The following is a 20,172-nucleotide window of genomic DNA, read 5'->3' on the forward strand; positions in this document are numbered from 1 at the left end:
TCATCCCTAACCGCCTTCGCATTAGGTTTTAACCAATAGCGAAGCCTGTTAGAGGGCAGAGCACGTCCGACATAGAAATAGTAGTTATTTATCTGAGTATTTTATGTTTGTTTAATTCACATAAACATGCTAAACAAGTAAAATAAACTACAAACTGTCAAAAAATGGCAACATTTATGTTAAGTTTGCTGTCTGGTAATTATCACATCTATATAGGTAACTTATCAGGAGTTTATTGTAGCTAAACTAATACGGAAAGGTAACAGTCAAACTATTGAAGCGGTTAACTGTTGCTAGCTAGTTATCCGGTAAACCAAAAACGGAAATGATGTTGGGATTTCTCTCTTGCTCAGACGTTGATACGGAAATGACCTGTCTTCAAAGATACAGGGGACAAGATAGAAATCCCCCGCGATCAAAGAGGGGGTGACTCATCTACCCGCCATTACTTAAGTGAACAAAATAATGATTGAAATTATTCATAAAACATCGTATCAGTGTCATGAAGTGACATATTTGGCTGCTTACCACAAAGACTGTGTTTATTTAAGTATTTTAAGATCGTGTAAACCCACATTAGAATGCTAAGCAACCTCTGTAACATGTAAGAAAAGATACAAATCCTAAAAATAAAAATACGCCGTTTAGTCAAAGTTTGTTGCTTCTTGGTAATTATGGGCTTTATTTGGGTGACTTATCAGTAGTTTATTGTAGCGAAATCAATACAGAAAGGAAAACAGTCGGTTAGCTTCGTTCTAGCTAGTGACCGGTAAACCGAAAACGGAAATGATGTTGGGATTTCTCTCTTGCTGAGACGTTGATGTTGACAATTTTCAAACGGATGATACGCCGACTGTTTAAAGCTTCCACGTTTAAATTGCAAGTTACCGAGCTGTTTTTTGTTTGAACATTTTTGACAACAGACTTTTATTTATTTTTGTAGATCTTTATTATTAACTTGGAGTGTTTGCAGTGGCTAGTTGGCTAGCTGAGGGAAGAAATGGTGGTTTTCAACTGCCGGGAGTGAGCTAACTAGTTAACATAACACGCTAGTTGGCTTTTTATTTTAACGGTAACTAGTTTAACGCCAGTGTCATATATTGTTAATGCCTTTAACAACATTATTACTGTAGTATAATGTACTCGTGTCTCCGCTCCCCTCCTGTATACAGTATATTTATTGTGTTTGTGAGCTTTCTGTGCGGTTTGTTTACCAGCTGTGTGACATGTAGCATCAGGTGTGTGACGTCAGCTGGACCTGGACAGGTATGAATGCTGCAAAGAGAGAAATCAAAGTAAAAAGAGTTTCCTCAAGAAAAAGGTCGAGAGACATCCTGAAGACTCACCTGACACCTGCCAGAAAGAGAGGAGGAGGAGGAGGAGGAGGAGGAGGAGGAGGAGGAGGAGGAGGAGCAGAGCAATGTCCCAGAAACTGGAGGCTCAGCAGCATCATGGCTGATATAAAAGCTGTTGAGGTACGTTATTATCAAAGTATTGATCTGGAGCTGGAAGGATTAGTCAATTAAATGATTATTAGAGAGCTACAGCTGCAACTAAGGATTATTTTCATTTTTGCTGAACGTGTAACAGAGCTGAAACAGCTTGTGATTTGATAATTAACTAGTTATTTAAGTTATTTTTCAAGCAGAAATGCCCCCAAAATTCACTAAATCTATCTTCTCAAAGTGAATATTTGCTGATTCTCTAATTTTAGTATGATATTAAACTGAATAGAGCTGTAATCAACTTATTGCTTTGAATCTTTTTTAAGAAAAAATGTCCAAATTCTCTAATTGCAGCTTCTTAAATATGAACATTTTCTGTTTTTTTTAGTCCTCAGTGACAGTAAACAGAATATTTTTGGGTTGTGGACAAAACAAGAGATTTGAGGACGCCATCTTGGGCTTTGGGAAACAGTAATCTACATTTTTCACCATTTTCTGACATTTTATGGACAACTAATCAGTTATTTTAGAAAATAATCAACAGATTAATCGATAATGAAAATATTGGTTAGTAGTAGCTCTGGACATATCTGGCTGACTTATTTTGCTGTTGATCAAAAACACTAAACTGCATGAACTGAATGAATGTTTTGTTTTGTTGGCAGTACTGCAGTGACAGTGAGGACTTATTTGGGGACTATGACAGCATCTTGGAGGACAGTTCTCTCTTGGCAAAGCTGGACGATGCAGAGCAAAACGAAAGGCAGCGTGACCTCCAGACCGAAGCTGTGGATCAGCGGGACTTCACGACTCTGCGTCCATCGAAAGACGGCGAGGACATCCTCACAGATTCCATCTTGGACGGCCTCGGAGACGAACCCTTCGAGGACTTACCGGCCAGCCAGCTGGAGTTTCAAGAACGAGTTCATGAAAATGCAAAGAGGAGCAAACTGCAGGACGGAGATAAAACCTCTACACCTTGTAGAAACTCTGACGTAGAAAGAAACACGGAGGATAAAACCAAGAGACAGATGAAGGCGAGGAGGAGCGTGACCGACCAGCTGAAGAGGACGATGCTCTGCAACGCCGCCGCTCCCTCCGAGGTTTCTCGCTCTGTGGTGCTGAAAGAAGTGGTGGTTTCTGAGGAGATCAGCGTCGCCATGCAGGCCATGGAGACTGTATCTGCTCAGACAACCGACCTCGGACCTTTCTTTGGACTTCCAACCAAAGTGAAGGAACTCATCTACAAACTGAGAGGAATCAAGAGCCTTTATGGTGATGCTCTGTTTTACTCACAGATTCTACATAACTGCAGATAATTCAGAGCAGAGTTCGTTACTGTGGAAGCTGTTTGTCTGTTTCAGATTGGCAGGAGACGTGTCTGAACCTGGACTGTGTTCATCAGAGGAAGAATCTGATCTACTCGCTTCCCACCAGCGGAGGGAAAACTCTTGTCGCAGAGATCCTCATCCTCAGAGAGCTGCTGTGCAGGAAGAAGGACTGTCTGTTCATCCTACCGTACATATCACTGGTGCAAGAGAAGGTCCTGAGCAAGTATCTGTAATATTAGTATTGAAACTTGATTTTTCTGTGTATATTTATTTATTTATTTATGTATTTATTCCTTTATTTAAACAGGTTGTCTCACTGAGATCAAGATACAGAAGACACATACAGTAGAAGCATAAACAGAAATTCACAACAACACAATATACATTGTTTTTATGGTTTTACACATTTCCACATAATCACCTAAAAAACAAACAAAAATAAACATTCAGTCCCACATAAAACTTGGACATGCACTAAAAACAAAATAAAACAAACACATCGATTAAAGAAACCAACAAATATTCAATATGTGCAAGTGTAATAAAAAAAAAATCAGTATTTAAAACCAGTTTTCCAGCTCAGTTTGAACAAGTAGCAAAACTAAAGTTATAGATAAATTATGTACAAACTGTGCAGACAGAGTGGTTGAATGAACAACCAGCAGAAGAGAAACAAGATTTTTGTCTATTTTTGTTTAAACAGTGAATAGAAGAGGACCAAGAATAGAGCCCTGTGGAACACCTTTACTTAACTTCACAGCATTTGACTTAAAACCAGAAGAAACTACAACTTATCTTGTGTTTGTTTTGTTTTTTTGTTTATTTGTTTTGTTGTTGTTGTTGTTCAGGTACGTGGGTTAGCGAGCTTTGGCCTGGAGCTGGACTTCATGGTGGAGGAGTACGCTGGCAGCAAGGGCAAGTTTCCTCCAGTGAAGAGACGAAACCAGAGGTCTCTGTACATCGCTACAATAGAAAAAGCTCACAGCCTGGTCAACTCTCTGATCGACACCGACAGGCTGGATAACCTCGGGCTGCTGGTGGTCGATGAGGTACACTTCAGTTTGGATAAAAGGTGTTTCTGATGGTTAAAACATAAAGCAGAGGGAGGTTTAATGACATGTTTGTTCTTCCATACACAGCTTCACATGCTGGGCGATGGCAGCAGAGGGGCTGTTATTGAAATGACTCTGGCTAAAGTTCTGTATATGAGCAGTAAGTGTCTCTTATTATGATTCCTTTTCACTTTGATAGCAGTTCATTTTGATTTGACTTAAAGGGGACATTTTCTGCTTTTAGTGGTTTTCAATCATTAAGATCGTGGTCGTGTGTCGGATCTTAAACGTGGTCAAAGTTCTATAACTTGAGGTGAACGTATGTAGAAATGCTGCCTGTAAGACAAAGTCGAGGTTTCAGCTGCCCAGATGCCAAACACAGACTCTAGAGGTCTTTCACATTTTTTGCCTGTTTCGTTGCTCCTAAACGCTTGGAAGGAAAGGGGGAGGGGTATTCAGTTGGTTGCAATCTGCAATCTCACCGCCAGATACCACTAAATCCTACAGACTGGTCCTTTAAAGAGACAGGAGCTAAAACAGCCTGTTTCAGACAGAGGCTGAACTGAGGAGCTGCATAAAGGACCAGTAGAAGATAAATAAGGAGTTTTTATTCCAGTAGAGCCCCAGAATATAAATATAGAGCTGGAAATGTGCATGATATGTCCTCTTTAACAGTATTTTTGAGTTAAATAAACAATCCTGCTCTCTTCTTTCTCAGAAATGACTCAGATTATTGGAATGAGCGCCACTCTGGGAAACATCAAAGACCTGCAGACGTTTTTGAGGGCTGAAAACTACACTAATGACTTCAGACCTGTAAGTGATCTCAAATTTGTTAAAACTATAAAAAAAAAATCACATTTATTTTTTAGTGTTTGTCTGTGATGGTTTCTGCCTTCAGATAACCGATAGCCCCTGCAGATATGGATAAGGCACCGGCAGACGGCTGTCCTCTGACCGCTGTCCTCTACACGCGAGACCATCCGAGCCTTGCTTAGGGAACCAGAGTTCAGCCTGTCTTGAACTACTCTAAACTGGTGTATTTAGTCAGGAATGCCTGACAGCCGGGTCACAACAAAGTGTATCGGTGCAAATAGGTGTTGGAGGTTTGAAAGTACTCCAAGATGGCCGTCTAGCAGGTCATCACTGGAGGAGGTCCACTCTGACGGTCGAGGGCCTGGTTTTATAGGGCAGCTTTGATGCACTAACAGTTTAGCCAATTAAACACCTATAATAAACCTTTCAACCTGATACCTCTATCACATGAACAGCAGGTTGAGCCCAAACAGAGTCTCTCTCTGCTTCTCTTTCTATATCAGGACATCTACCAGCTGCATGCTGATGTTTTATGACTTTACACAGAACTGTGACCTTTCTTCGTCTGTCACTTACAACACATTCCTTGGAACATGTGAAACTTCTGCTTTTTCATGTTTGAGGTTAAAATTAACGGAGGTCTTCAGGTGCAAGAAACCGCAGCTTCTCCTCGGCATCAGGTTCTCGACCGGTTCTCTGCTTCTTAGGTGATTGTTTGTATGTGATTAGTGTTCCTTGAAAGTTCAGGTGTAGTTCACTACAAATGGTGTAAGACATGTGACTGTGTTTTGACTTATTACCGATTATAACTGAAAAATATAGTCAGAAGAAGGTGTGAGTGGAGTATTTCTCAGACACAACTGTTAAAATCAACCTTCAGGAGCTGGAAGTTTGCTTGAGACAGATGATGTTTAACAGGTTTCCTACCTGCTGCTGCAGATGATCAGTACAGATGGATATTTTGTTATCATGTTGATAGATCAGGTAACAAACTGGAGGAGCACAAAGGTGGAGAAATACAATAAAGAGCTATGGTTAATTTAATATTAAATGTACTTTATCATGAACAGCAGATATTTAACAGGCCTGAGTTAATGAAGTCACCGCCGGCCAAATATGTTTGTTTGTTAAATCTGTATTTGTGGTGCGTTCAGGTCCAGCTGAAAGAATACGTGAAACTAAAAGACACCATCTATGAAGTGGACCCAAAAGAAGAGGAATGTTTTAGATTCTCACGTCTTCTCAACTTCAAGGTAATTTACATATATAATATTATAGAATATGTCCACTGTGTTTGCTCAGTTAATAATGACATGTTGCGGTCTTTAAGGAGGATGCTGGTAAATATCTGCACATGTTGACCGAGGCTGGACACCGCTGTGAAAACATGTTGAGATCTCTGGTTTTGTTAAGTGCTATAAATAAACCTTATATGCTAGTACGTTATAATATGATTGGCCCTGGTTCATCCCAATAAGGAGAGGATCCATATTTCACAAGATTTTACATAAATGTGAAAAATATGTGAGTAGTGTTCGGTCATGATTAACTGTAATATTTACCAGTTGATGAAAAATATCGAATGAAATAAACTTGAACACAAGATTCTCCGTCTTATTTATTATTTATACAGAAAACGATGGATTATTAATCGGTTAAGAACACTTTTAATATTAGAAATAGACCTGAATAACACTTTTATGACTTCTGTTGTTTTATTGTCCCATCAGTCACAGTATATAGTGACATTATTTGCACGCTTGTGTAACAAAAAGCTGCGTCTGAAACAACCTGCAGCTTCCAGACTGTAGTCAGGAAGTTTAGCAGCTTTACTGTAGCTCAGTTCCTGCCGACGTGTATAAAGAAACACATTTATCTTACGTATCGATACGACTAAGATGAGTGAGAGAGTCGTGTAAGTGTTTGATTGACTGTTCAGCTCTTTGTGTGACCTCTGTGATGTCCTTCAGTACTCCAGCGCGATGCAGAAGATCGACCCGGATCACATCATCGCTCTGGTGACTGAAGTCATCCCAACACACTCCTGTCTGGTCTTCTGTCCCACTAAGAAGAACTGTGAGAACGTGGCAGGAATGATCTGCAAATATCTGAAAGAGTGAGTGAAGCTGACGGCGTCTCCTCTGGTGTCTCCTCTGGCGTCTCCTCGCTGTCTCCTCTGGCGTCTCCTCTGGTGTCTCCTCTGCCGTCTCCTCTGCCGTCTCCTCTGCTGTCTCCTCTGCTGTCTCCTCTGGTGTCTCCTCTGGTGTCTCCTCTGGCGTCTCCTCTGCCGTCTCCTCTGCTGTCTCCTCTGGTGTCTCCTCTGGTGTCTCCTCTGGTGTCTCCTCTGCCGTCTCCTCTGCTGTCTCCTCTGGTGTCTCCTCTGGCGTCTCCTCGCTGTCTCCTCTGGTGTCTCCTCTGGCGTCTCCTCTGGTGTCTCCTCTGGCGTCTCCTCTGGTGTCTCCTCTGGCGTCTCCTCTGGCGTCTCCTCGCTGTCTCCTCTGGCGTCTCCTCTGCCGTCTCCTCTGGCGTCTCCTCGCTGTCTCCTCTGGTGTCTCCTCTGGCGTCTCCTCTGGCGTCTCCTCTGGCGTCTCCTCTGGTGTCTCCTCTGGTGTCTCCTCTGCCGTCTCCTCTGCCGTCTCCTCTGGTGTCTCCTCTGCCGTCTCCTCTGGTGTCTCCTCTGGTGTCTCCTCTGGTGTCTCCTCTGCCGTCTCCTCTGGTGTCTCCTCGCTGTCTCCTCTGCCGTCTCCTCTGGCGTCTCCTCTGGTGTCTCCTCTGCTGTCTCCTCTGCCGTCTCCTCTGCCGTCTCCTCTGGTGTCTCCTCTGGTGTCTCCTCTGCTGTCTCCTCTGCCGTCTCCTCTGCTGCTCCTCTGGCGTCTCCTCTGGCGTCTCCTCTGGCGTCTCCTCTGCTGTCTCCTCTGCCGTCTCCTCTGCCGTCTCCTCTGCTGCTCCTCTGGCGTCTCCTCTGGCGTCTCCTCTGGCGTCTCCTCTGCCGTCTCCTCTGGTGTCTCCTCTGCCGTCTCCTCTGGTGTCTCCTCTGCCGTCTCCTCTGCTGTCTCCTCTGGCGTCTCCTCTGGCGTCTCCTCTGCCGTCTCCTCTGCTGTCTCCTCTGGCGTCTCCTCTGGCGTCTCCTCTGCTGTCTCCTCTGGCGTCTCCTCTGGTGTCTCCTCTGGCGTCTCCTCTGGTGTCTCCTCTGGCGTCTCCTCTGGCGTCTCCTCTGCCGTCTCCTCTGCCGTCTCCTCTGCCGTCTCCTCTGGTGTCTCCTCTGGCGTCTCCTCTGCCGTCTCCTCTGCCGTCTCCTCTGGTGTCTCCTCTGCTGTCTCCTCTGGCGTCTCCTCTGGTGTCTCCTCTGGTGTCTCCTCTGCCGTCTCCTCTGGTGTCTCCTCTGGCGTCTCCTCTGGTGTCTCCTCTGCCGTCTCCTCTGGCGTCTCCTCTGCCGTCTCCTCTGCCGTCTCCTCTGCCGTCTCCTCTGGCGTCTCCTCTGCCGTCTCCTCTGGTGTCTCCTCTGGTGTCTCCTCTGCCGTCTCCTCTGGCGTCTCCTCTGCCGTCTCCTCTGGTGTCTCCTCTGCCGTCTCCTCTGGCGTCTCCTCTGCCGTCTCCTCTGGCGTCTCCTCTGCCGTCTCCTCTGGTGTCTCCTCTGGTGTCTCCTCTGCCGTCTCCTCTGGCGTCTCCTCTGCCGTCTCCTCTGGCGTCTCCTCTGCCGTCTCCTCTGGTGTCTCCTCTGGCGTCTCCTCTGGCGTCTCCTCTGGTGTCTCCTCTGCCGTCTCCTCTGCCGTCTCCTCTGCCGTCTCCTCGCTGTCTGACTCGGTTTTGTCCTCACAGGGAGTTTCTGCGGCACCGGGAGGAGGAGAAGGCCGTCCTCCTCAGAGAGCTGAAGGACAGCGGGAACGGCTCGGTGTGTCCGGTGCTCCGGAGGACGGTACCGTTCGGTTTGGCCTATCACCACAGCGGGCTGACCAGCGAGGAGAGGAAACTGGTGGAGGAGGCCTACTCCAACGGCGTGCTGTGTCTCCTCACCTGTACGTCCACGCTGGCTGCAGGCGTCAACCTACCCGCCCGCAGGTCAGTCTGTCAGAGTCAGGAGAAAACATTCAGAGGTGAGGAAGCAGCCGGCTGATTGATCCTGAAACATGTTCATTATAAGATCCTGAACTCAGAGTCCAGCACCTAAACCACCAAACGATCAATCGCCAACTATTCTGATCATCGATTAGTTGTTTTGATTCATTTTTTTAAAGAAGGAAATGTTCAAATCCTCTGATTCCATCTTCTCAGATGTTTGTTTGTCTGGTTTCTTTACTTTAAACATTCATATTTAATCTGTTTAAATTCTTTAACCAGCAAATGAAACGTTTTTCAACGTTTATGTGATCGTTCGTACATCTGATATGATCCTAAACTTTCTCTGTACTCTGCAAGATGTTACTGTTGATGATCAAGAACATGATTTTTTTTTTGACAGATTAGATTCTAATAACACAAATCATTATTTATTTATTTATTTATTTATTTTCCTGTGTTGTCCTTCTGGCAGCTCAGATCTTCACTGTTGACTTTATGTTTAAACTCTCTGTGCTCCAGTTCTCCCAGCTGTCTTCACCCAGTGATGAAGACGCCAGCCAGTGTCTTTGGGTTGTGGACAAAACAAGACATTAAAGACGTCATCGTGGGCAACAGTTATTTTGTTGTTTTTTTTTTGTTTTCTGACATTTTATAGACCAACAACTAATCCATCGTTAGTTGCAACTCTACGACCAGCAGACCTCAACCCAAAGATATTCACTTTAATGTTATTAAGTTTCAGTTTAAGTTATTTTCTAGAATATTTGATTAATTATTGTCAATATTTTTTTTTTAAATAATGAAAAAAATGCCGTTCAGAATTTCTCAGAGCCCACAGTGATCTTCAGTCTTCAGTTGTCTTGTTTTGTCCGACCAACAGAAACCATATATATTAAATTTACTGTCATATGTGACAAAGAAAAGCAGAAAATCATCACATCTGATGAACTGAAACCTTGAGGCGACTTTGTTCTGTCCGACTAACAATCCAAAACCCAAAGATACTCAGTTTATTATCATGTACGACACAGAAAATCTGAACATCATCACATTATATAATATACACTTTTTTTAAAGAAACGCTCACAGCGACTTTATCTTCTCAGCAGCCTCGATGTTGTTTAGAACTAATGAAGAAAACTTTCCATCTTCCCGCCTGATACGAACATTTAAACTGTAAATATAAGGTGAAACTTTCCAGGAAGCAGAACAGTCAACTAGTGATTCAACTCTTTACTGAAGGGACGATGAAGAAAGTGCAGACATCTCATCATCCTCGTGTTCGGACAGTAGGAGACGCTGTAGAGCGACTCTGGAACTAAACGTGTATTTAAGACGTCCTTCATCAGTATCCTGAACTCTGCAGAGCATCTGATGAGATTTAAACCACAGACAGGAACAGTCTTTAATGTGTAATGTGACAGTTTTCCACCCTGATGGACAATAAAGACATTATTCTATTCTATTAAATTTCTGTCCATCATCTAATTGATTAATCAACTAATCGTTGCAGCTCTATAATACTTGTTAGTAGAATCAGTTTGTTGGTTTGGTTCTGCACATATAATAATAATAATAATAAGACAGAATACAACCAGTCTAATCCCTTAAAGGGTCACATTGATGCTACTACAAGTAAACATTTACCCATTAAAAATGTAAAACACTGCAGCATCATCCACTAATTACACAACGTTAATAAAAGTATGAAGGTTTTGCGTCTGAATGGTCCTAATCTGTGTTTGTTTTTAAAGCTGAGTCAGTGCGCTGCGTCTCTCACGAGATGACAGATGTAATCTATTTTTGGCTTTGACCTCGTTGTCCACAGAGTGATTCTGCGCTCGCCGTACGTGGCCACAGACTTCCTGAAGAGGAGCCAGTACAAACAGATGGTGGGACGAGCCGGGCGAGCGGGAATCGACACCGAGGGAGAGAGCATCCTCATCCTGCAGGACAAAGACAGGACCACGGTGACGACACTCACTGCACGGCAGGAAACTGTTCTATCAGGTTTTATTTCAGGAAAAGTTATAGATGGATGACGTTAGTGACGACATGAAAGTCTCCCGGTTGAATCATCAGAACAAAAGATGAGCAGTGTGTCAGAAAATATCTGGTTCTTTTATGAAAAGTCCGAGGTAGAAGACTGCAGACATAAAACTGAAGGAGACTACGACTCCCAGGGTGCATTTCAGCAACAAACATCCAATCACAGAGCTTCAAATAGAAAATAATAATAAAACAATCTGCAGCTTCAATTAATTCACTTTCAGACTGATGCAATAACTTCACCATAGCAACAGCAGCTGAGGCTCATGGGTAATGTAGTACTTAAAGCTGACCACCAAACTGACAGTAAAGAAAAAAAACAACCTGATGGTCAGAACATAAAACAACATCTGGATCAATGATTCTATTTTATAACAGCTGATTAATCAGATATTTGTTTGGTTTATTAAATGTCTGTTACAGTTTCCTGTAAACGTCGTCTGACCAACAGTCCAAAAACAAAGATATTCAGTTTCAGGGCTACAACTAACAATTATTTTCATTATTGACTCATTATTTAGTCAAATGTTTCAAAAATAGTGAAAAAAAACACAATCATGTCTTCAATTTGCACGTTTTGTCCGACTAACAGTCAGATTACTGTCGTATATGACAAAGAAAAACAGAAAATCTTCACGTTTCAGAAATCTGAAACCAGACAATATTTGGTATTTTTGTTTGAAAAATGACTGAAATCATTAATTAATTATCAAAATAGTTGCCAATCAACTCTACGTCGATCATCTAATCGACTAATTTGTGCAGCTCTGTTCAATTTATTGTTAATAAGACAAAGAAAATCTAAAATTCTTACTGAAAACATGACGATTAACCATCGATTAATCAACCAATCGATTAATCAACCAATGGATTTAGCTTTATTATAATGATGATAATCATTTTTTTCTTATATTTTTCAAAACAAAGAGCTTTTCACGGGCAGAAAAATAAAACCATAAAATCATAAGATTAAGAAAAACAAACATAAAAATTGAAAATAATTATCTACCATTTGGAGGAAGATTTAATGTTTAATGTTTGATCATATTGGAACTTTAGTCCTTAATTTAAGTTTATGTTTTATAATAATATATCTGCACTTTTACTCTTAATTCTCTTCTTATTTTCTATTTTTGACCTTTGGAGAGTTTTGGGGTTTTTATGGATGTTTCTATAATTAATTATAAGATTTATTATGACTCTCTGTCGTTTTGTATTAATGTATCTTTTAGTCTTGTTTAACCTGGATGGTGATACTAGATGCTCATCAGTCAAACTAACAAACTATTGACCTCTGATTGGATGATGGAGGCAGCTTCTATATACAGTATATATATATGGAGGTGTTGTATACCTGATGAAGGTCAGACAGACTGAAACACTGTGAGCTCATTAATATTCCAGCAGTGACATTTCTTCTCTTGTTTTCTAAAAACAGATAAAAACCTTTTCATTGTAAGATAATCGTAGAAATAAGATAAAGTCATGTAAAATCAGAAAATGCTCTCAGATAAAAATATGTTTGAAGATATTCTCCTCTCACATCGTTGTGTTTTTCTTTGTTTGTGTTGTTTTTTCAGGCTAAAGGTCTGGTTTGCGCCCCGATGGAGAACTGTTACAGCAACCTGATGCACGACGAAGGGAAAGGCCTTCTGAGTCTCATCCTGTCCCTCGTCGGGTTAAACGTAAATCTTCCTCTTGTTTAGTTTTTTTGTTGTTGTCTGAATCGTGGACGTCCGTGACTCGGCGCTGTTCTGTCGTAGATCGCTGGCTCGGTGGGTCAGGTGCGGGACTTCCTGTGCGGGACGCTGCTGTACGTCCAGCAGAAGCAGCTGTGTGCGGAGAAGAGTCTGTGGGACGTCGTTCAGCACTGTGTCGACCAGCTGAAGGAGAAAAACCTCATCGCCGCCGCTGCAGACGCACACGGTGAAAGTCTGCAGGTCACCAAGCTGGGAAAAGCTACGTATAAAGGTAAATCACACTCATCGATATTCAATCAATCAAACTTTATTAGTACAGCAGCTTTCAGACAGACAGACAGCTTCACAGTCGACTGACGAGACATAAAAATCATGAAAATATCATAAAATAATCATTATTATTAAAATGAAATACAAATTAGATTAAACAATCAGATCAATAATAATAAAATAAAGAATTAAACACAATTTTACAACATGAATGAAGTGAATAAAATACAGTAAATAATGTCTCTACATCATTCTTAATCAAAGGATTTAAGTTTACATTTAAAATGATCAAAACTTTTCTGTCCTGCACTGTCATATATTTAATAATAATAATAATAATACTAGTAAACTTTATCTATAAAGCTCTTTCATACAAGTCAAATGTGATTCAAAGTGCTTTATAAGTGATTGATAATCATAAAGGACTGTAAATATGAACCTGGAGACGAATAAACACCAAGATAATAAAAAGACAAACAAAACAAAACAGACTTTAAACGAGTTCATTGAATAAGACAATAAAATAAAAGATAAACAATAAAAGATAATTGGTCAGCGGTTAAAAAATAAGTAATAATGAAGATAAATAAATGAGGTATTTAGATCTTACAGCAAAGTCTGTCAGTGTTTTTAAAAAGACATTAAACATATTAATGTAACTTTACTGGCGTCATTGTTAATGTTTTATTTTATTGTGATCAAACTGTTGTTTTGTTTGTTTCTCCTTCATTTATTGTTTATTTTCATTTGATCTTGTTTTATAAAGCAGTTTGAGCTGCATCTTTGCATGAAAGGTGGTAAACAAATTATTATTATTATTATTATTATTATTATTATTATAAAACCATCAAACGCTACATAAATCCAGTCTAAACAGTGTTAAACTAGTTAACGTGTTTCCTTCGCTGGCAGCTGCTCAACCCAGCAAACAGTCATCTTCATCTCAGATATCAGCGAACACGTCTGTCTGTGACATCAGCAGCTAACAGACGCTAACCATCAACAACCAACATCAACCAGTATAAACACATCCTGTTTACACTGGGGTTGATCCCATCAATCAAACCACTTACCGAGCTGGTCTGGGACGCGTTTGACCACGTGTCTTTTGTAGCGTAAAAACACCGACGTGTCTCCAACGAGGACGTACGTCATCATGCGGGACGCGGTGGTTGCTTTGGTGACAGCGCACCAACGCCAAATGACTTTGTCCTGCCAGCTCAACAGCTGGAACAGCTCGTACATGTTTATTAGTTCTTGAAACATTTTTGTTGTCTTAGCATGCTCCTGCAAAACTAATCAGGTGACAGACTGACGTGGTCACTGCGCACGCTGCCCTTTGACCTTCTAGCAGAAGTGACGTAGGCAGAAGTCTGGACACCAGTGGTCAGCTGGACACCCTGAAGACGCATGACAGACACAGGCGTGGACAGCGATGTGTCTCGGCAGTCCATCTGTGTTCAGATCATTTTAAAAGCAAGTGTAAACAGCCTCAGTGAGTTTGACTCTGATCCGTCCGTCTGTGGTCTTCAGGCTCGGTGGATCTGACTTACAGTGACGAGCTGTACCAAGACCTCTCTAGAGGTCTGGAGGGTCTGCTGCTCAACAGTTACCTCCACCTGGTCTACCTGGTCACGCCGTACGACATGATCTCACAGTGCCAGCCCGACTGGATGATTTACTTCAGACAGGTAGAGCATCGCCGTCAGACTTTATCAATCGCTTTCATATTGAGGAAGATTTGACAGATCTGCGTCTTTGTCGTCCCGTCACAGTTCACGCTGCTGTCTGCTGCGGAGCAGAAGATGTCCGGAGCCGTCGGAGTGCCGGAGAGCTTCGTCGCTAGAAAGGCTGCAGGTCAGACGGTGAAAAAGGTAACAAACCATCGACTGTAGATAAACACATGAAAAAGTGTTTCCTGTTGTCTGAGCTGTAACAGCAGCTGTGTGGGTAAACGATGACGTCATGAATCATGTGACTGAAGAGCTGAAAACATCAGATCTGTGTGGAGCGATGATGAGGAGACTGTAACCTTCCTCACATCAACACATGAAACATCGTGTTTTCCATCGTTTGAGCTTTGACTGTCGCTCTTTTAATGACGTCATCTCGTTGTTTCTTCTTCTTCTGTGACGGTTTAACGGCACCGACTGGAGAATTAGTTTATCTGCTGATATTCACACAGCAGCAGCAGACGGAAACAAACATTTTCTTTTGATGATTGTCTGGAAATTCAGATAAAATTTGCGCCAAATTTGGAAACTTGACTTATGACAACACACATTAAAAGAAGTGACATTAGTTTCTGAGACTTGTTGGAACAAAATATTGACTTGAATGACGTTTTAGTAAACATCTGGAGCCCCGTAATAATCAGCAGTAAACATTTTGATGATTTGTGGCTGCTATTTTATAATTCATGCCCCCAAATTAATAGTTTGTGCACAAACAAAAGCAAATTTTGTGTGAAAATTTGCAATTCATGTCCTTTTAATTACTAACTTACGCACACAAATCTCTCAAATTACTTAATTTGTTTCCTTAAATGAATAATTCATGTGCACAAATTACAGTGTTGATGTGTTATCCAATAAAATACATTAAATGCACATTAAAGATAACATATCGACGTGTTTAAACAGCCAGACTGCCCAGATGAACAGTGAAAGATGTTTTTCTTGCTGTAATCATTCCTGCTGTTCATACTGACACCTGACTGCTGGTTCAACACACACTGGAAACACCCATAAACACACTAACCATCCTCTAAACAATCAATCAGCTGCAGCACATGACCCTGTAGGAAGTGTGATCATGTGACCGTTATTTACTGTTAATATCAAGCTTTCTGGTGTGAAAGCAGCACATGTCCTGGTGATCCTGAGCACTCTGCATGCTGTGTGTGGTGTGTTTGTTGTTTCAGAGCGTGAACCTGGTGGCGGTGAGGCGGATGTATCTGGCTCTGGTGCTCTTCTCTCTACTGAAGGAGACCAACCTGTGGAGCGTCGCCGACAGGTTCCAGCTGAGCCGAGGCTTCATCCAGACGCTGCTCAGCTCCTCCTCGGCCTTCTGCTCCTGCGTGCTGCACTTCACAGAGGTGACGATCGAACTGCCCTCTTCAGCGTATCTGCACATATGAATAAACAACTCTGAGGTCTGATGACTGTGTTTAACGTCTGCCGTCAGGAGCTGGAGGAGTTCTGGCCGTTCAAAGCTCTGCTGACGGAGCTGACGCGCAGGCTGAGCTACTGCGTGAAGGCTGAACTCATCCCTCTGATGGAGGTGGCCGGTGTCATGGAGGTCAGTGTTCCACGTTTTAGCTTCAGTCTTTTGACAAACAAATGTGTATTTACGGAGCCTAGCGCTCAGTTTAACACGCCGTCCTCTCGTCCTGCGTCGACAAAGTGGATATGTGTTGTCTCTGAGATCCCTTAAACTATCCAGTATAACACAATAAGTGTAACAGGAGGTACGAGTGATCCTGGTTCCCTGGGATCCAGTTTGGATCAGTAATAGGTTTGGGTGGTATCAAGGTCATTATGGTATAACAGGGTATTCAGAAATCTCTGTATTGAGGTGACGTCTGCCGCAGCAACAAGTGTCTTCAGGTCCTCCAGCAGAGTCTATGGAAGACGGTGTTAATCTCCTATATATTCATTATTCTATGATCCTTAAGTATTAAACTCAGCAAGACTTGTTTCAGTAGGTTAATAACATACGAGACACACAGCGCTGTAGGCTGAAACATGTCAAACAATGACGTCAATCACCAGCAGCTCATTTTTTATGTTTTTTTTTGTTTGTTTTTATTTTTTTTCCACAAACACCATCATTTCCAGCGTACCCTGGTGAAATGGTGAAATGTATGAGGAAATAGATGCCGCCCAACTCTAATCAAGAACTGATGTTCCAGAGAAATGAGAAGTTATCAAACTTCCTGCTGATTGAGTATGTTTGGTGAAAGGTGCACAGGCAGTGAAAGGGTTAAATCAAGGGCACACATTTGGTTTGTTTTTTACCCCCGTTGGTTTGTTTTAGTTTCAGTCACATGTTGTCAGGGAAACACTACAGACAAGCAACAGCCCCCAAAATGTTAATGTCTCTGGAATCAATTAATTAAAAAAATTAAATATTGATGTAGAAATCCCTGCAAACAGACTAATAAACCGAGAGAACTGATCCATAGTCAGTTTACAGTCTGTACAGCAACACAACATCTTCATAAAGAAAAACTTTAACAAGGAAAAATGTTAGAAAGCTCAGGAAGAGCAACGGAGGAGGATCCCTCCGCAGGACGGACACACAGGAAATAGATGTGGAGTGTTTACAGAAATACAGCGCAGACGAACAGGATGACAGAATTATAGAGAGAATATTCTGTATTTCTGCTTAAATATGACCTAAAACATGATCAAATCATTTACACAAGTCCTAAAACTAGATAAAGGGAACCAAATTAAACAAATGAGACAAAAAAATAAACTTTTTCATTTATTTATTACATATCTGTATGAGGCAAGTATGTGAACCCTTGCTTTCAGTAACTGGTGTGACCCTCTTTTGCAGCAATAACTTCAATAAAACGTTTCCAGTAACTGTTTATCAGCTCTGCACATCAGTTCGGAGGAATTTTACCCCCTTCCTCCTCACAGAACAGTCTCAACTCAACTTGCATGAGCTACATGTTTCAGGTCCTTCCACAGCATTTCTACAGGATTAAGGTCAGGACTTTGATTCGGCCGTTCCAAAAACATAAACTTTCCTCTTCTTTAACCGTTCTTTGGTAGAACGACTTGTCGTTTAGTGTCGTTGTCTTACTGCATGACCCACTGTCTGTTGAGCTTCTGTTCACAGACAGATATCTTGTCCTGTAGGATTTACTGGTCCATCAATAATTGCAAGCTGTCCTGGTTCAGAGGCAGCAAAGCAGCCCGAACCATGATACCACCACCACCATGTTTCACAGATGGGTTCAGGTTTTTATGCTGAAATGCAGTGTTTGCTCATCACCAAACAGAACGCTTCTCATTCAAGCCAAAATGTTCGATTTTGGTCTCATCCATCCACATGTTCACATTGTTCTAATCACCTTCTGGCTCCACGTGGTCTCGAGTGAACCGTAGACAACAGCAATGTTCTCCTGATGGTGGACTCATGAACATGGACTGTAGCCGCTGCAAGAGAGACCTTTAGTTTCCTAGACGTTACCCCGGGGTCCCTCGTGGCCTCCCAGACTATTACACGCCTGCTCGTGGTGTGATCTTTGTTGTTCGACCTCTTCTGGGGAGGGCAACTGGTGGAGTCCAAACTCTTTAGAAATGGTTTTGTAACCTTTTCCAGCCTGGTGAGGACCAGGTTGTTTGAGCCATGACACACTTCCACAAGACCAAGACCCAGATTTCTCTTCTTTAAATAAAGCAGGGCCTCCCAGACTCACACTGGATTATCATCCCATTGACTGAAACACTCGACTCTAATTTCCCCTTCAAATGAACTGATAATCCTTGAGGTTCACGTACACAGATATGTAACATTGGATCATTTCCCTCAATAAATAAACAAACAAGTGTAAGGTTTTTGTCTCATTTGTTTAACTGATGTCTCTTCATCTAGTTTTAGGACCTGAATGCAAATCTGATCACGTTTTAGATCATATTTATGCAGAAATAGAGCAAACTCTAAAAGGTTCACTTTCACTGTATTTACAGTATGTAAACGTTTGATGGCTGAAACAGCCGTTAAACCTCCGTTCAGGTTCGTCCCGCTCACTGTCATCACCTGTACTGTGTTTTAATGCAGCCGAATTCACAATATAGTTGTTCTCATTTATATATTTTTCTGTTTCTGTTGTCAGATAACAGAATGAAATTTGATCACAGCTTTAAAATGAGTGATACAGTTCACGGACAGCGTACACCTGAATGCAGCACAGCAAGAAGCATGAATATGTTTTCAGCTCATGTTTACAGATGTGACAACAGATGCTTAAATAACTTTCTGTTTCTGCTTCTAACTTTCTCTGTGATTATTGAGTGTTTTTCAGGTTCCAGCCGCTTTTGGCCATTGAACCCTGTTTGATAAGATTTTTCCTCTGAAAGTATTGATCGTTCATTGTGTATCTAAAGTGTGTTGACGAGGTGAAACAGTCAGTCCTGTGTGTTGTGAATCTCCTCAAATGTCCTCAGTGAAGTTTCCACACTGAAAATCAGTTTCATCAGATCCCCTTTGGGGTTTTTTTTTTTATACAAATATTGCCATAAACTGTACACTGTGGTGAAATATCGGGAAGGTATCAAGGTATGAAGACATAGATGCTGCCCAACCAGAGAAATGAGAAGTTCTTAAACGTCCGGCTGACGATGATGTTTGGTGTCCTCTGAAAGGGTCACAGGCTCAAGAAACTTAGTAATATTCAGTATATTTACAACAGTTTGTTGATTTGTATGTTGTTGTTTTTTTAAATGTATTTAATTTGGGTAAATCTGTCTGCATCTGGTTGGTTGTTTGGAGTTTTTTTTCCGTTTCTTTGTCATTTTGTCCTTGCGAAGCACTTTGTAATCTCTGGTTTTGATAAGTGCTATATAAACAAATATTATTATTATGTGTTGTTGTTTTTTTCTCCAGTCAAGAGCGAAGCAGCTGTACAACGCTGGTTATAAGACGCTGACTCACCTGGCGAACGCTGACCCCGCCGTTCTCTCCAAGACGATAGAAAACCTCTACAAGAAACAAGCCGTCCAGATCGTGGCCTCGGCTAAAGTGAGCGCGACATTAATGTGTTGTCAGTGCTCGTGCGTGTTTTTAATGTAATAATTAACATGTGAACTGTTTTGTGTCGATCAGATGATGTACCTCTGTGTTCCAGATGCTGCTGAATGAAAAAGCGGCGGCGCTTCAGGAGGAAGTGGACGACCTGCTGATGATGCCGACAGATTTCCCCTCAGCATCACAAACACGACTCACCTGAGTTCACTTATTACCGAGAAGTTTTATTCTCTTAATAAACTGCTGATTATTTCATTGTGTCGTTGGAAATAAATATTATTATTATTATTATTATTGTTATTAAAATAATGTACATGAACGACTCCACTTGATTTTTTTTTTTGGCAATCAATGTATGTTTGATGTACTTAAAGTATTGCAGTAAAAGTACATAAGTATTATGAGCTTGATGTAGTTAAAGTATTGCAGTAAAAGTACATAAGTATTATGAGCTTGATGTAGTTAAAGTATTGCAGTAAAAGTACATAAGTATTATGAGCTTGATGTAGTTAAAGTATTGCAGTAAAAGTAGTGGTTTGGTCCCTCTGACTGATATATTATTATATATGACATCATTAGATTATTAATAGTGAAGCATCAGTGTTAGAGCAGCATGTTACTGTTGTAGCTGCTGGAGGTGGAGCTAGTTTACACTACTTTATATACAGTTAGCTAGTTTAGTCCA

The 20,172-nt window shown here is 41.6% G+C and overlaps 2 protein-coding genes across 7 annotated transcripts; one reads left to right on the plus strand and one right to left on the minus strand.

Annotated features, from left to right (window-relative positions):
- The first annotated feature begins 375 nt into the window (after positions 1-375).
- Positions 376-19,802, plus strand: LOC137170697 (helicase POLQ-like). Of its 6 annotated transcripts, none has more exons than XM_067574222.1 (19): positions 381-1,072; positions 1,218-1,475; positions 2,111-2,720; positions 2,810-2,988; positions 3,625-3,825; positions 3,916-3,988; positions 4,547-4,644; positions 5,799-5,897; positions 6,615-6,760; positions 8,464-8,703; positions 10,532-10,673; positions 12,333-12,437; positions 12,516-12,723; positions 14,256-14,413; positions 14,498-14,596; positions 15,646-15,819; positions 15,909-16,022; positions 19,347-19,481; positions 19,588-19,802. In XM_067574222.1, exons 2-19 carry the CDS (start codon positions 1,269-1,271, stop codon positions 19,687-19,689), a joined length of 3,090 nt encoding a protein of 1,029 aa, XP_067430323.1. In that variant the 5' UTR covers positions 381-1,072; positions 1,218-1,268; the 3' UTR covers positions 19,690-19,802. The 6 variants fall into 6 exon arrangements, with proteins under 6 accessions (XP_067430328.1, XP_067430327.1, XP_067430323.1 ...); XM_067574224.1 differs by having other exon boundaries at positions 1,233-1,475; XM_067574225.1 differs by having other exon boundaries at positions 384-1,381; positions 1,415-1,475.
- Positions 7,872-8,459, minus strand: LOC137171286 (proteoglycan 4-like; the record flags this gene model as incomplete). The annotated part of the gene is made up of 1 exon (XM_067575211.1): positions 7,872-8,459. A coding segment is annotated over one exon (588 nt), but the record flags the coding sequence as incomplete, so codon positions are not given.
- Positions 19,803-20,172: the final 370 nt, after the last annotated feature.

Source organism: Thunnus thynnus, chromosome 19, assembly GCF_963924715.1.
Source record: "Thunnus thynnus chromosome 19, fThuThy2.1, whole genome shotgun sequence".
Taxonomy (NCBI): Eukaryota; Metazoa; Chordata; class Actinopteri; order Scombriformes; family Scombridae; genus Thunnus; species Thunnus thynnus.